Genomic DNA, 15,174 nt, shown 5'->3' with positions numbered 1-15,174 from the left:
CTGACGAAGGCATGTTGTAACTGAAACGTTGTCTATTTTATATGTTTAATAATAATAATTATTATTAAATTATTTATTAAGAATAAAGGTGTAGTGGAGCATTGTCTTGCGGGTCCTATACTTTCTCTTTATTGTCCACTTATTCTACTCAGCACCTGAAAACAGGATGTGTGTTTATTTACTACTTGGAATGCTGAATAGAGCCATAGAATAGAGTCCTTGATGTTGTGGAGTTGTTACACAATATAACTGCACAGAATTTAATGTTATTTTCATTTATATTACTGATGTCGTCTCCAGCTGACAGTGTTTCCCCTGCTAGCTTGTGAATGAAAATGAAAACGCTGTGGCCTTGACAATACACTCTGCTTAGAAGGAACAAATTATATAACCATCTGCTTCATTTTAGACAGAATACAACCTCAATATTATTCACTCAAAAACACATGAAGTAATGAAATACGGAAATTAAGTGTTCTGTAATTTCCCCAGACCATTTCTGTCAGATGTGTTACAAAAAAAATCCACTCCTTTGTCTGCAAAAATCTGTAGATGATAAGAAGAAATTTATCTTGGTATGTGAATTTTTTCAGATTATGTTGGATGGACACAGTTGAGGCCCAGCCCTCTCAGTAACAGACTGTTCTGCAGCAGCCACTAGCTCGCTGTGAGAGCCTGTAAGGGAGTGATTGATAAGCAGAGAGGCGCTGGCCCCCTTTCCAAGAATTACTCATGGCCGCAGGGGGAATCTGCTCTCTCTGTTGGGGCACATTAGTATGGGCGACTCCCAGTAACTGATAGACTTTCTCACTCAGTCATTGCGAGTTCCCCAGTCACTGTGCCGGTAAAACTTGACAGAGAGATAAAAGTCTCTTGTTTCTCTTAAACTGGTGGCGTTTGACTACTGGCACTCTTCAAAAAGAAGGGTCAGGCAACAATGGAGCTGTGGAAGAAAAAATAGGACATGCAACACATGGCTTCCAGAAGGAAGATCCATCTGCTCATTCATTCGCATTCAACAGGAATTGGTGTACGGGCACATTTCCAACAAAATAGTTAAATCTGAGAAAACTGTTATTCTGCTGAATTGTCAACATTTATTGATCACACGGCATCCAACAAGTCACTTGAATCACAAAGATGTTAAAAATTGGTTCTGAAAGACCCCCTTGCAGTCGCTTTCAGTTGTACCTTTTTGTGTCTCCAGGTGAATTAAAGTGAGCGCTCACTAGCTCACTTTAACCCCATATTCACACTGCGAGCAACTTGGTTGATGGGTCGCTCTAGTCTGACCAGTTGTGGACGGTGTGAATTCTCACAAGAGAATAGGATCAATTGACAACAGTGCTGTGGCTGAAGCAAGGTGCAAGGCAGGGGGCTGATTGCCCATCAGATGACACTGTCAGAGTTACAGTTCATCAAGCTGACACTGTCAGAGTTGATATGAGGAAAATCAGTTTAGCTCGCCATTTTGATACCAACTTTATTTCCATTCCAAATAACGGGAGTGTTGGATAAGGCAAAACTAGAGTTGAACTAACTGTAGAATTCAACACTTATGTATACCAACCTAACTGATTGCTTTGCTGTGTAGTTAACAACAAGAAGCTTACCTTCACTTGAACATAAGGTGTTGCCGATGCCTTCTACAATTTATTTTTCCTTGTGAGGAAGTTATACAAAGTAGAGTGTGAGGAGACATGGGCAGAGCCTAAATACTCTAGAGGTAAAGGATCTAGCATTTCTTCATTTTGGTTTGTGGACTGAAGAGCTCAGACATGAGTGGTGTCCTTGCCGTTTCTTTTTCAGCTGAAGCACTAGCTTAGCAGGGCTAATTCAGCGGACTCGAGAGAATACTTTAATAGATGACCAGCAGACTGATAGCAACCTGGAGAACAAAAGAAAAATAAAATTGAAGCCCATTACATTCAGCACTGAGTTTGTGCTTTGGCCTGTAAAAACACTGTGACCAGTAAAAAAATGTCAACGTCTGTGAGGTTTAAATCCTCCATTGTAGCCTTCAGAAGGCCAGCAGTAGCCTAAATAATGATCACAATGTCCACAAATTTCTTTTCCAACTGTGGTGGTAAGAAGCACAATCCCATTTAGTGTAGGGTAATGTAGAGTTGATTTATTTTTTAAATACAGAATAGCCTACAGCACGTAATCAATACATGCCGAGTGACACCATTGTGTAGCCCACAGTCCACAGAATTAGATTGATGACAGCCAACAGGCTTGTTTCCCTCACAATAATTGCAATATGTGTACTGTTTGACTTTATGGTTTAGTAACTTCCACCTACACAATGCATTTCATCTGCTCCATTCTAAAGACTCTTTAGTTCTGTCTCAGTATACCTGTGATTCATGAACATGATAGACTGTTAGCCCTAGTCTTAAATTATCCAGAGGAGATTTGCTGAGCAGTAATGCTCTTTTTCAACAACACCCTGCTTCACATTCCTACAGTTACAAAGATTCACATGTGAGAGCTGGCCAGACAACCGCTGTCTTTTACTTCTGGCCAATGAGCGGCTCCATCAGAGCAGTTGGGGGTTAAGTGTCTCACTCAGCAGGACTTCAACATTAGTTGTTGAGGGACCCACCCGTCCGGATTTTCCCAGCTGGTTGGGGGATTTGAACTGCTGACCCTCCAGTCATAAGCTTTCCTCTGTAAGGACACCAACACCCCATTTTGGTGACCATGGCATTGAAATAACAAAAGCTTTGATATGCTATAGATAGACTGGTTCCTGGACGGCTAAGATTACTATATAGCCATAGGCAAATCATAAAATTAACTTATCCTGGAGAAGAAACAAAATTTGTTATATGAAATCCCCCCTTCTCTTGGGGAGATGTGGGTGCATATTAAAGTGTATAATGCTGCACTTTGTAAAATTCATAGATCAAATGCATTCAACAAATTATAGCCAGCTCATCTTGGTTTTTTTCCTGAAGTAAACATGGGTTCAAGTTGCTTTTATTAATCTAAAACCTTATTAATGCAAGATCATTTATCATATATTTACATACATGTATTATTCATACTGTAGGCCTATAAATATTGTAAATACATATGGCCATATTTTACACAATGTTTGGTAAACCACAAAAAGCTAGCAAAAAAGAAAATAATATTTGTACAAACTCTGATCTGACATGGTGGGCTAATAGCAGGTTCAGTCGATGCTGCGCTACATTTTATTTGGGTCGCTGTTATAAAGCAGCCATCGCCGTGTCCTCCCTCCTGAAAATCTGCCCACTAACCAACACCACCCTCCTCTGCTGTCCCCAACTTGCCAGACACTGGTTCTCTGGCGAGTTGTGATGAGCTGTCGTGTGCGTGACTAAACCAGCTCAACAGTGCGCTGCCGGTTGGAGAAATCACTCAGCCATTACAGCCCCTCAGTGTCTGTGAAAACAGCTTCAGGCAGGGAGGTTTGGAGAGAGCGGGAGATGGAGAGAGACTTGTCTTTCCTGCAGCGGGAAGCATGGTCGATGCTTCTCCCTATCCCTTGCAAACAGCATGCCGACACAAGTCTTGCACACAACACCTTCTCTATCCACTTGTAAATTCACCAGCCAGGCAGCACAGGAAGGGAATGTAAATTAGGTGTGACTAACAGCAAGATGGGAATCCAGGCAGTTCCCCCCCCCCCCCCCCCCTGTTCTCTAGCTCTTCTCCCCTGGCTACCGAGAGATTTGTATACATCCACTTTACTGCAGTGCTTGGGGCTCTGGGCTTGGTTTCGAGTGCAGAATGACTTCAGCTGGAGGTGAACTAAGCTGAGGAGAGATAAGGCAAAGAAGATAGAAGGGCAGTGTTGCTGAGTAGAAGTTGGAATGAAGCTTTTTTTTTAAGAAAGCTATTAGATTTATCATGAACTGGGAGTCTTTTCACTCCATCCTAAAATTGGACCAGTGTTTTGGTTACTGAAATATGGGAAATGGAAGCTGTTAGGATTTATCAGCCCTTTGTTAGTGATGCTATTGTGCAAATAAATGTGGTGGAAAATCATTTTTTAGTTCTATTAATTCATATTAATTCAGATACTTTAGGTAAATGTTTGGTTGTGATTTCTCAGAGAAATAATTTTTAGCTCTGTTGATTGGCGCTAGCTTTGTAAACACATGATAAATTCTTCCAATATGTTAACCAGAACCCCAAAACAAGCGCTTCTTGGGCTCAGATGAGCTTCTTAAATTCTCTATAAAATGCTGGAGGTAGTCATGAGTTACACAAGAGCTTCTTTAAAATATACAGTGTTCTTGTGCAGTCCAGTCTATAGTCTGGCCTTTGGGTGGAACCTGTCATTGAATGGTGTAAATGAATGTATTATCTTGCGTAAGTTTTCCATCTATTCATTGACACAGTATTTGAATTCAGACCATTAAATCCTACCATTTAATATTAGATTGCTCTTGCCTTTTTCTCGCTGCACTTCTTTTTTACTCCCCAGGCAGTGTGCTTCTGATAGACTCTGAATTGGGTATTGTGGGGGCCCATTGGGAATCATTGTAACAGATACTGTTGAAGGTGTTATATTCAATCACACAGCTACTTGTGCCCCACTTTCGACTTTCCTTTTCTCTATCATCCTTTGCAGGCATGAAGTAATTTCTTGATGTCAAAGTATGTCGTCAGAAGGTGTATCAACATTTGGTTATATTTGCATAGCTGTTCTAGGTTCATTATCCTGGTGAATGGGGACTATTGTGTAATACAAGGGCAGAATACAAAACGCTACCTGTTTTTCATTCCACAATACCTAGGCAATTGTCCTCACAGACAGAAGCAGCAACCAGCCAGTCGTTCTAGTGATTATTATTGCAAAGAGGCCGACGGGCTTCAGTGTTATTGATGTCAGGGAGGCTGTCAATGGACCTCTATTTCAGCCTAGTAAATACTCTTTGCACTGCTGCCCCTGGATTTTGAAGGGATTATCTGAGTGCGCTTTTCATCAGCGATGGGCCATTTTCTCCCATTAGTCATGATGGGAGTAGTATACATGTAGTCATAATTGTGAAGATGCAAAGGGAGTCTCAAAATATAGTATATGCACGCGCGCCTGCTTGTGCCTGTGTGTCTCTTTGTGTGTCTGAGCGTGTGTTCAGGAGTGTGTTTTACGGTCTTGATGATGGAGAGCTAGCCCTCTGCAGACAACCTGTGCCTATTTTATGGCCTCCTCCCCAGCTGCAGCGTGTGGGCAATAAACCTTTCTCCAGCAATCTCCAAACAGTGCAGCAATCAATGGGAAATTATCTCGGCCAATCGATGGGCCAGCCTTTCTATTTCTCCCTCTCTCTCCCATGCCGCTGTCTTTCTATCTGTATCCCTTTCTCCCTGTCCCTATCGTTCTTTCTCTCAGACTCCTCTCTCTCTCTTCTCCATCCCTCTCCCTCTCCTCAACCCTTCTGTCTCATTTTTGCTGTCTCCCTGTTTTTTCCACCCACTCTTCACTCACCCCCCCCCCCACCCCCACCCCCACCCCCACCCCCACCCCTCCCTTTTTTTTTTACTTGCGTTCCCTCTAGCTCTCTCTGCTCCTCAGCACCTACTCTGAAATGCGACAGCTCAGCAGCTCCAGAGCCATTAACAGAAGTCGCTTTCACACATGGAATATGTAACATTGCCGGATTAACTTTCCTGGCACACACAGCGGGTCTGACTTGTTCACGCAACCAGTGACTGCTCCCCCAGACAGACTGTTAATGTTGTAAATAGGGGCCACTTATGTTGTTGCCGCTTTTGTCGTGGTATCACACATTTTTATGGTAAAAGAATTCACTTCGTCCCTTGTGCATTAAGGAGGACAGTTATGTTTTTTTATAACCGCATCTTTAGCTGTATTTGAGGTTGAAGAATTTCTCCTTATGCTTGGATATACAACAGATAAATGATTAATTTGTGGGTGCTTGATTTATTTATTTATGTAATGAGTTTCATATGTGCCAATGACCAACACAACATTTCGCAGAAATGTTGCTGTGTCTCGACATGGGAAATTGCCAGAGCTGGTTTTCCAGAATTTTAACTCCAGCTCAGTCACACGACACCTAAATGGATAGCAAGCAAGAGTGAACCAAACAAGTTGGAGCAGTTAGAGCATTAGCACGCTTCCCAGAAACAGTTTGCTTATGCTGGCACAACACAACTCTAACTTAGCCTCTCAGGAGGTGAACTGCCATCTCTTCATTTTATGGCATAGTTATTGGGCTATTAAAATATAATATTTATTTTCCCCTAAAATACACAGTGAAGTAGTGCTACACTTAGACCTTCTCCGGTGAATGTAAAAAAATCTTTAAAACCAATAATGAATTTCTGTTATAGGGGATATATCATTAAAGTAATCTCTTGAATAACCATTTGGCAGCAATCACCCAAAAACTCCAGAGGCGCTTCCCAACCTATGCAACACTTGCTCCTGGCAGAACAGACAGACACTGACAGCCTTTCAGACAGGCTTGGAAATGGTGAGCAAACAGCACTTCTCCTTAACACCTTGTTTACGCTGCTACTACCCACGGAGTTCAGCCATAATGTGACAACATGAAAAGAAAGCGCAAGTGACAACCACCACCCCTGCCTGTCACACTTATATCATTTTTTCCCTACCTCAGCCAAGTGGAAAACAGCTAGCTAATGCCGTGCTTTGACAAGCAGGAGGCTTGTGTTGGGCTCCGAGACGCTAGATTATTATGTGCCGAGCGGTTAAAGACGGGGTCAGCGCAGATTATCTATCCCAACATAGGTTGTTCTGCGCAGAAAACGACAAAGGAACCCGAACGTAGTAGCGTGTGTGGATGAGCTCTGTTGGAGGAAATTAAAATGCTAATGTTACAGGGAGTGGAGTTGCGGTATGAGCCAGTGGCTTCGAGGGTGTCTTCATGAGTATAGCTACAAGCGCTTGAATAAAAAGATACTTCCTTAACACTCTCCACTGTTTTCTAGTTTCTAAAGATTCTCATTAGTGGGGTCCAAATAAATCAGTGAACACTGAAGTGTAATCGTAGCCGTTCTTACAGCAATGGAGAATGCTGCATTATGGCGTGCAAATGGTCGGCTAGTGTGCTAATCCTCAAGTGCCTGCAGGTGCTATTACTTGGTTCAGCTTCAGAATCAGGAAAGATAAAAAAAAGAATCCTTGTGCTGTTGTAATTTTCTCTGCACACTAAGCAACTATAGCGCATGGAAATTCTTTTATACATCACACATAAATTTAATGGAGTACGCTGCCGAATGATTGTATATGGTTATCATAATTTTATGATATGTAATGCGATTTTACTGATAGCATATTCCACATGATTTTCTAGCCCAGAGTATTTCAGTGCCAGTAGTTGGTTATCAAAAAAGCAGCTTATATTGTGTATTTTTTTTTTTTTTTTTTTTTTTTTTTTCTCGTGTGGCTTTTGGCCAGTATCAGAGGAGTTCATCCTTATATCTACGGTCCTTCTTAGCATTGCAGCATATATTCTATACAACTAGATTAAGAGACATCTCAGTGTTCTGACAACAAAGGCTGTAGTCTAATCTCTCCTAGCAGTGGAATAAAGAGCCTCTTTGGCCTTTTACCTCATCTCTCTCTCTCTCTCTCTCTCTCTCTCTCTCTCTCTCTCTCTGTGTCTCTCTTTCTCTCCCCTGTCTGCCGGGGCCGCCTCTAATCAGCAGGCCTTGAGCTCTCAGAAAGGTCACTCTGTCCCTTTGATGGTGTTTTGATTCATCCCTTCCTCCTCTCTCTCCCCCTCCCGCCCTTCCCTTTCGCCCCCTTTCTCTCACAGGGAAGCTGGAGAGTCAGTACCACCAGGGTGCCAAGAAGGGGCTGGTTCCATCAGCTGCAGAGTGACGTCAGAGGAGAAGCAAGGCAGGAAAAACAAAGAGAGTGTCTGATTGGCCACAGCTCATAAGGACATGGTAACTGATCTTGTCTAAAAAATGGGCACTTCCTCCATCGCATTGTCCGACCTTTATTTTATCAGGAATTATGCTTAACAACATGGACAAAACTGAGCTCAGCTGTGTCCATGTTATTTTATCATGGGTATTTACATTTTACAGCAGTAATATTACTCAAAAGTATGCAATACATAATCATTTAGACAAATGTCTATATTTTGCATTGTCTGTACTCATTTTATTATCCGTAAAAATAAAAACATCTTCAGACTACTTTTTTTTGTGGTTCTCTGGTTCCCATTTTGATTTGAATTATCAAAATAAATCATTTCAGAAGTTGTAGTATGTATGCCATCTCTTTAGGAACTGTTCTGTTTTTGTCAATAACCATAATTATTTACTTGGTTTCTTAAAGCGGAAGTCTCTCACGACTAGAAGTCTTTTACTTCTGTTTCAATTCACCTATCAGGTTTAATGAGGCACCAGAGAAAAGAGTATTTGAGCTCTATTGTTACTCAAGAACCTTTTGGCCACAACAGCAATGGCGTCCCTCTCCCCTCCTCATTATTTAAGCAACAATAGTTGTCAGAGGCAGGCCTCTCAGATTCATGGCAGATTGGCTGAAGCGTGATAGAGAGTCCTCTTGGTGACAGCAGCATCTTTACCTCGCTGCCAAATAAACAAAGGTGCCAGATCTACACTGTGACTCCAGTCTGCAGAAGCCTAACATGTATAGACTAGAGCCTCTGAATTCATTTCTTCTTCATGCAAAACTCAAGCACACACAAGTTTTCTGACATCTTATTATTAAAAGTCTTTCCTCTGGTTCAAGTACTGTTGTGACAGGTTTTGATTGATATTCTGCCAGTGCAATGTGATTTTGTGCTTCAATATTTTAACTGCTCTTCCACTGCTGTATGTTTATTTCCTTCTAAATGTTTTGAGTGGTTCTTTGACTAAGCTATTTCTTGCCTGAGGCTGTATTTTGCCATGGTTTGAAAAGCATTGCATGAATCACCAGCACACACACCCATCCGGAGTTGTTATGCTTTTGTGTATCCATGCCTAGCATTGTAATTCACCGTTGATTAGCTTAGATTTACTCTTGTTTGAGTTGCAGATTAGCCACAACCCTCTGCTCCACTCCATTCAGTATGAGCCCACCTAATTGCACCAACCCTCCCAGTCATCTCAGCCACCCAGAGAGGGTAAGAAGTCTCTTTTGTAAAGGTTCACCATAGAAGGTGTTTTCCAGAGGGGCTACTTAAGAATTTGCAAAATTCAGCCCCAGTGAATCAACGATGACAGCTCCTTGCCCTGTGGGTGGCCTTTTCTTTTTTCTCCCAGATCAGGGCAGGTTCTCTGCTGTTATTCCCAACAATTAAAAACATGCAGTTTTCACTAAGCCTATTTACATAAACACACCATAAGATCATTTGCTGTTGGTTTTTCATGCACAAAAGATGAAGTGATCTACTTATGTGGAAACAAGGCTGTAGGTGATCCACTTAAATATTAAAACAGCCTTGTCCTGAGCCTTGCTCCCTGAGCTACAGTGAACTTTCACAGATGGAATGTGAGCAGTGGCTCATCCTGTTTCTAAATCACGCCAACTTACCTTCAGCTGTCTTCCCATGCTTGACCACTCTGCCTCAGGCTGCTTCTGCTACTACTTCACACACCACCCCACGGTTAATCATGCCAGTGAATAGGGGAAAAGGACAAATCACAGTACCTGGGGCAATGCAACAAGAGGGGCGTCATCCAATCTTGTGAAGAATTAGCGACACATGATCACCACCTGCTTCAAGAGCAAGACTTCCAACACAGATTCGTTTCATTCTAATGCAATTAATCTGGGATTTTATATTCAGTTAGAAATGAAAAATGTGTTTATTCCTCGTTCAGGCTGACAAAGATGCCCCATTGAAATTCCTGATTGAAATGAAATGCAATTGACTCCAATCCAGCAGTATGCCCTGCTCCACCTGCCAGCCAAGTTTCCAGCTGTAGGAGCAGCAGGACCTTTGTATGCTTGCTGAGAGACTGATTGGAGTGAAGGCGCGGGGTCCCATCCCCCCACCACCCTGGGCTGGGAAGAGGAATTAGGCTTTGGAGCACTTGGAAGAGGTGGTGGCTGGCTGGGGAACAATACAACCTGGGAACGGCTTGTGGCTCATCCATCTCACTGTGTCACAAAACACTGCCTCTGCTCTCAAAGACTAGGACTCTGACCAATGGTACGTGTACAAAGGAAGAAGGCAAGCAATATTTAGCAAAGGGTTAGCTTATCAAAACCAATTTGCCAATAGAATTCCATGAAATCATCCTGCTTTTACCAATTATTTCTAAATCGCTGACATCTCAAGATTTCCCTCATACTTAACCCTTTTCACCAAGCTGACAGTAACAGATCTCTACACTTGGTGAATCCATAGATCCAGCAGTAACATACAGTCAGTTACGGTCTGTTCACTGTCTTATCCAGTCAGTCCTGGGAGGTCTAGTGCGTGGAACACATCATTTCTTCATCGCACCCATGATTGCCTGTGTATCAGGCTTGCTATGAGTTCCTTGATGTAAGAACTGGACTTCACAGTGTTGTTAAGTAGAGCAGAATCCTCCCCTGCCCGCCTGCGGACCGTCTCCAGTGTGTCTCATGGCTCGTCGGCTTTGGTTAGTCCAGCGGTCCGAGGTGGGCCCCATCCGAGGAAGTGAAGCACATGAACTTTTGAATGCTTGCATCCCTCCAGGCAAGTGGGGAAGATGGAGAGAGATATCAAGAAAATGGATCATCTAACGGGGTCTCTCTCCATGAGGAACACAGCTGTAGCACAACCTGGGATGGGCAGCATTAAATGAGAACATCTGATCTATAAATCATCATAGCCACCAAATTCTATGGTCTGACGAAATCTGTGTTGTGCAAATATTCATGAATCTGCCCAGCACCTACACCGAACTGACTTCACATGACTGCTTGCTTCATGTGCAGTGGGTTTTGAGTTCTCATAAATTCTGCATAAATTCAATTTTAAATGGATTTTCCATTACAAATGGCTTTCATTCAAATGGCTGACATTTCCAAAGATCCACCAATAAGTGATCAATTTATCTTCTGACCTTTTGACCTCACTCAATCAGACAGTGCCTGTAACAATACAAATCTAGTGGGGGGATATTTAAAATGGTACAGTTATAGCCCCATCAATTTTCCAACGCGAACGCCACAGAAACTCCCGGTGAAATAATGGAAACTCAGAACTATTATCAACTCCTCTGCCCTCACATCAGGGTATAATACCTGTCTCCTGCAAGCCTCCCACCAGTACTTCACAGTTTCTCTGTGCTTTTTAGCACACATCACGCAGTACAGAAGACAGTTCTGACGATAATTTCTCTTCAAAGCCTCATCTGTCAAGAGGGGAGAATCTCTGAATATAGCGATTTGTCAAGCTTATAGTCTCTTGAATATGTAAAGTAGTCCCTTCCAGGCTTCCGTTTTCTTTGGAGCAGAGACTGTAATAGATACATTACATGATTATGGTGGATTAACTATTAGCATATTGCAATATGATAGACAACAAATGCAAAACCATTTTTGCCACGGGCTTACAGAGTGTGTTTTTATTCTCTTGACCTTTTAAAATGTAATGATATGAGAGATAGGCAGATAATTGACGTAATTGTTGCAATTTGGTAAGGTATAACAAAGGAAAACTGGCTGGAAAAATACCTTTCTCTCACCATACTGAAATTGGAGCCTTCCTCCCAGATCCATTACATTTCACAGCTGTCAGGGTAACTATAAGTAGCATATGTCAGTGCCTCATGACTGTAGTATCATTTCTATTTGGCTAATTGGGTCAAACCCTCACCACAGTTTGCCCCAAATAGGCTGTTACATACACATTTAGAAAATGGAGTACAAAACTCATGTCATTACTTCCACAGTTGATCTCATCCTTCTCAGAGGAATGGCATGGGTAAATCTGATGGGTAATTAGACGATTGGATAATTTGTTTAAAAAAAAAAAAGTGAATAAATGTGTCTTTCCACCCTAAAGGATAATTATTTGTTTTGTGTTTTTTATTATTCACACAATATTCAGATGGATTTTTCAGCCTGAGAGTAGTCTAAGAATAATATTCATTCTCATGGTTTGGCTCCATAGTAAGGCATTATCAAAATGTATATGATTTTACATAAAATCACAATCACCACTATTAATTTTGAGTCTTGGTCAACCACAATCCTTTGTTTTTTGTTAAAAAAGGATGATTTTTCCTAAATATGAAGCATGTTGTGGTTGTGTGTATGACTCCCATCCTTAAGCACAAATGGTGGATAAACCTTGCTGGTGTTTTCATGGCTGTAACTAGACAATCAAACCATGTGTTCCAGTTTCTCCTGCTTCATATGCTCAGACCAAAGAAACATGCAAACATACACAAACATGTAACAATTCCTCCATCCTGTCCATCTGAATATTACAGGAAAAAAAACAAGAATTATCCAGGAAGCTTTGTGTCATAACCTGGAAAAGGAGTATCTGGAGTATCTCAATGGAAAGAAGTGATCAACAAAATTCAATTGTGATTTAGCTGATGGCAAAAACAATTTGTAATAAATCATTTTTGTTAAATCTGTTGACATGTTGATTTGTTATGGTATTAATAATTGCATTTATTTTTATAGCCTTCTCTGTTCTTCTTTTATGTTACTGCAAATTATTCATGTGTTGCAATGCTGTAGGATGAAACAAATCTTCAATCAAAACATACATATAGAATCTTCTGTAGATGAGCTTCAAGGCTTTACAGTTTCTTTAATATAGTGATGGAAGATGATCACACACGGATCAAGCCAGCCCCTCTGTTATTCCACATGGCTGACTGATTAGCCCCTTTCTCAGTGATGGAAAACACATGGCGTCGACACAGCTTGTTCATTTCAGGTTTTTAGTCGGTGTGACGCTCAGTGAGAGAGTACTTGGTTCGGAGCCTCAGCCTTGAAGGGCAGTCATCATCCGAAATCTCTCCCCCTCCAGTCCCTCACTGCCCACTGACTGTTATTTAGCTTTCCAATGGAGGCTGGCTGCTCCCTTGGGAAGGCATGAGTGTGCCTGCCAGCAGGAATGCATGGAGGCAATGGAGGAAGATGGAGGATGGTGACTAGCTTGCTGCTTTTCCCTCTGTGTGAAAATGAGTCCATTAATTCAGCCCCCTCCTCTCCCTCTCCCCAAGCCCTCCCTGTGCCTGTTGTCTCTGTTTGTTAGCGAGATGATTCCTTCTGTCATGTCAAAGGCAACATTATCATATTCTTGTTGCCGGGGAAACCAATGCAGAGAGAGACAACGACTTAAAGCCTCCACGGCGTTTGAAGCTGGTAAACATGAAAGGTTATCCATGGTGCTGTGAGAAATGAAATCCTGACACATCTTTAAGGGTCTCCTGCCTGGATATTTTTTCTCCCCTCCTTTGCTCTTTTTCTGAGAAATTCCGCTTGGTTTGTTTGTTAACAGATTCAGTTCACAGAAATTAGAACATGGTTGTAGTTGCAAAGATGAATAACGTCTCCAATTGGCCTGAAGAGTGAAGATCAAGTGTTGACCTCAGCATCATTTTCTTTTGTGTGTATTCAGAGTAATAACAGATATGGAAGTGTTGACATTCAATATGATGTGCATGATACAGCTGGAGGAAAGTGAATCAAAGCTTGTTTACAGATATCATTGACTATCTTGAAAAGAATATTTCCTCCATTGTGTATATGGCTTCATTAACTGTCTAAATCAATAGCTTACAGACTGTAATGCCTTCCAAATGTTTGTTTGTTTTTTCATTCTCTTTAAATTAAGCCTATACGCTGCTGTTTGGAAGACCGTGATGGCAAATATAGCCATCAGAGGAAATTCTAATCAGTGAGGCACAGAGTAAAATGCAGTTTATAATGTTATATAATTCTTAACTAGCATTTTCTGAGACCTATAACCAGGGGTGTAGTGGAACCTAAAACCACCTAAAATCAGATTACCCACCTTTTTAAGGTGACATAAATTTGTATGATATAAATTAATTGTATTCATCATAGTAAAAAAAAGTATCAAACCGATGTAAGTTAGTAGCCTACATTTTAAGGACAAAAAAAAAATGCTTTTCTGACAAGTAATTGATTATTATTTCTATTGGTGGTTATTTGCCTTATTATGATCACCAACTGGAGGTCATAGTTCACACACCATTTACCACTGTATTAATGCCTATAACTCATAAATTGGATGCCAGTTAGGCTAGCTGGTAGATAGTCTACGTTCAAAAAAAAAAAAAATCACAGTCCATTCAGTGTGCGTAATCCAGTTCCATATCTTTTACACGGGCGCTGTCGAGTGTGACAGTTCAATCCGAGTGGAACGCCTGTCCTGGATTTCCTCCCCGCTCCCGCTGCTGGTTGGTTACATTGTATCAGTCTCCACACGAAGAACCACCGCGGCGCTCATCCAGAAACGGCGAATACGAAGGAATTAACCTGGATGGGAAGCTATTCACTGTTGGATTAATTGCCAGAGGATCGCAGGAGAAGGTTAAACTTGTGTAGGGTTTGAAACCGAACTGATAAAATGCCCTCTCGGGTCGGTTGTTTTCGATCTGGAACGGTATCTCGAAGTGTGATGGCAGAAGTCCAGTGAATCGCTGGCCTCCCCTCCTCTCTTGTGTTGGATGTCTTGGGGAGTGCGTTGCCACTGGTTTCTGGTGCTTCAGATTTTTTAGAGGTTTTGTTGTAATATAAGTGTATTGCTCTGATTCGTTCTTTTTATGGAGTGCTCATCACCATGGACAGACTTGGGTTTGGAATAGGAGTGGCTAGCTAAGTCGGTAAGTTGGTACATTTTTTTCTTTTTTCCTTATTGTTGATAGTGCTACGACTCGCTAGCCATCTAGCCTTGCGTGCAAGGCAAGCTGGTTAGCTTTACACCCTATAGCCAACACAGCATGCAGCAGCAAGCAAGCTAGCCAAGCCTGGCTGCACTCGGAGCTCATTGTCTCATTTAGCTAGCTAGCGTAGTCATGTTAGCTCACTACACCATGCTAAGTTAGCAACGTTAGCTAATGGCTGCTGGAAGTTTAACCGACGCGAACGTTACTAAGTAGTAACATGTTTTCACTCTGCGCAAAACATTTAACTAAATACAATATTACATTTTACTTTAATACAACGTTAACTGGCACGTTTACAGTCAATTATCAGCTCAAGGAGAGTAACGTTGG

General features: G+C 41.7%; 2 protein-coding genes across 5 annotated transcripts in view; both read left to right on the top strand.

Annotated features, from left to right (window-relative positions):
* Nucleotides 1–8,177, top strand: part of trip4 (thyroid hormone receptor interactor 4) — a 63,361-nt gene extending 55,184 nt beyond the window's left edge. Inside the window, exon 13 of the mRNA XM_071922475.2 lies at nucleotides 7,791–8,177. Within this exon, the coding sequence (XP_071778576.1) occupies nucleotides 7,791–7,855 (65 nt within the window). The 3' untranslated portion in view covers nucleotides 7,856–8,177. The remainder of the gene's footprint in view (nucleotides 1–7,790) is intronic.
* A 6,241-nt stretch (nucleotides 8,178–14,418) lies between these two features.
* Nucleotides 14,419–15,174, top strand: part of znf609b (zinc finger protein 609b) — a 67,875-nt gene continuing 67,119 nt past the window's right edge. For all 4 annotated transcript variants that reach the window (XM_078283291.1, XM_071922467.2, XM_071922466.2 and 1 more), the window contains exon 1: nucleotides 14,419–14,781. The gene's annotated coding sequence lies outside the window, so the exon portion shown is untranslated. The remainder of the gene's footprint in view (nucleotides 14,782–15,174) is intronic.

This window comes from Centroberyx gerrardi, chromosome 1, assembly GCF_048128805.1.
Source record: "Centroberyx gerrardi isolate f3 chromosome 1, fCenGer3.hap1.cur.20231027, whole genome shotgun sequence".
Lineage (NCBI taxonomy): Eukaryota > Metazoa > Chordata > Actinopteri > Beryciformes > Berycidae > Centroberyx > Centroberyx gerrardi.
Note: the sequence above shows the minus strand (reverse complement) of the source record. Positions and strands in the feature narration are given on the sequence as shown.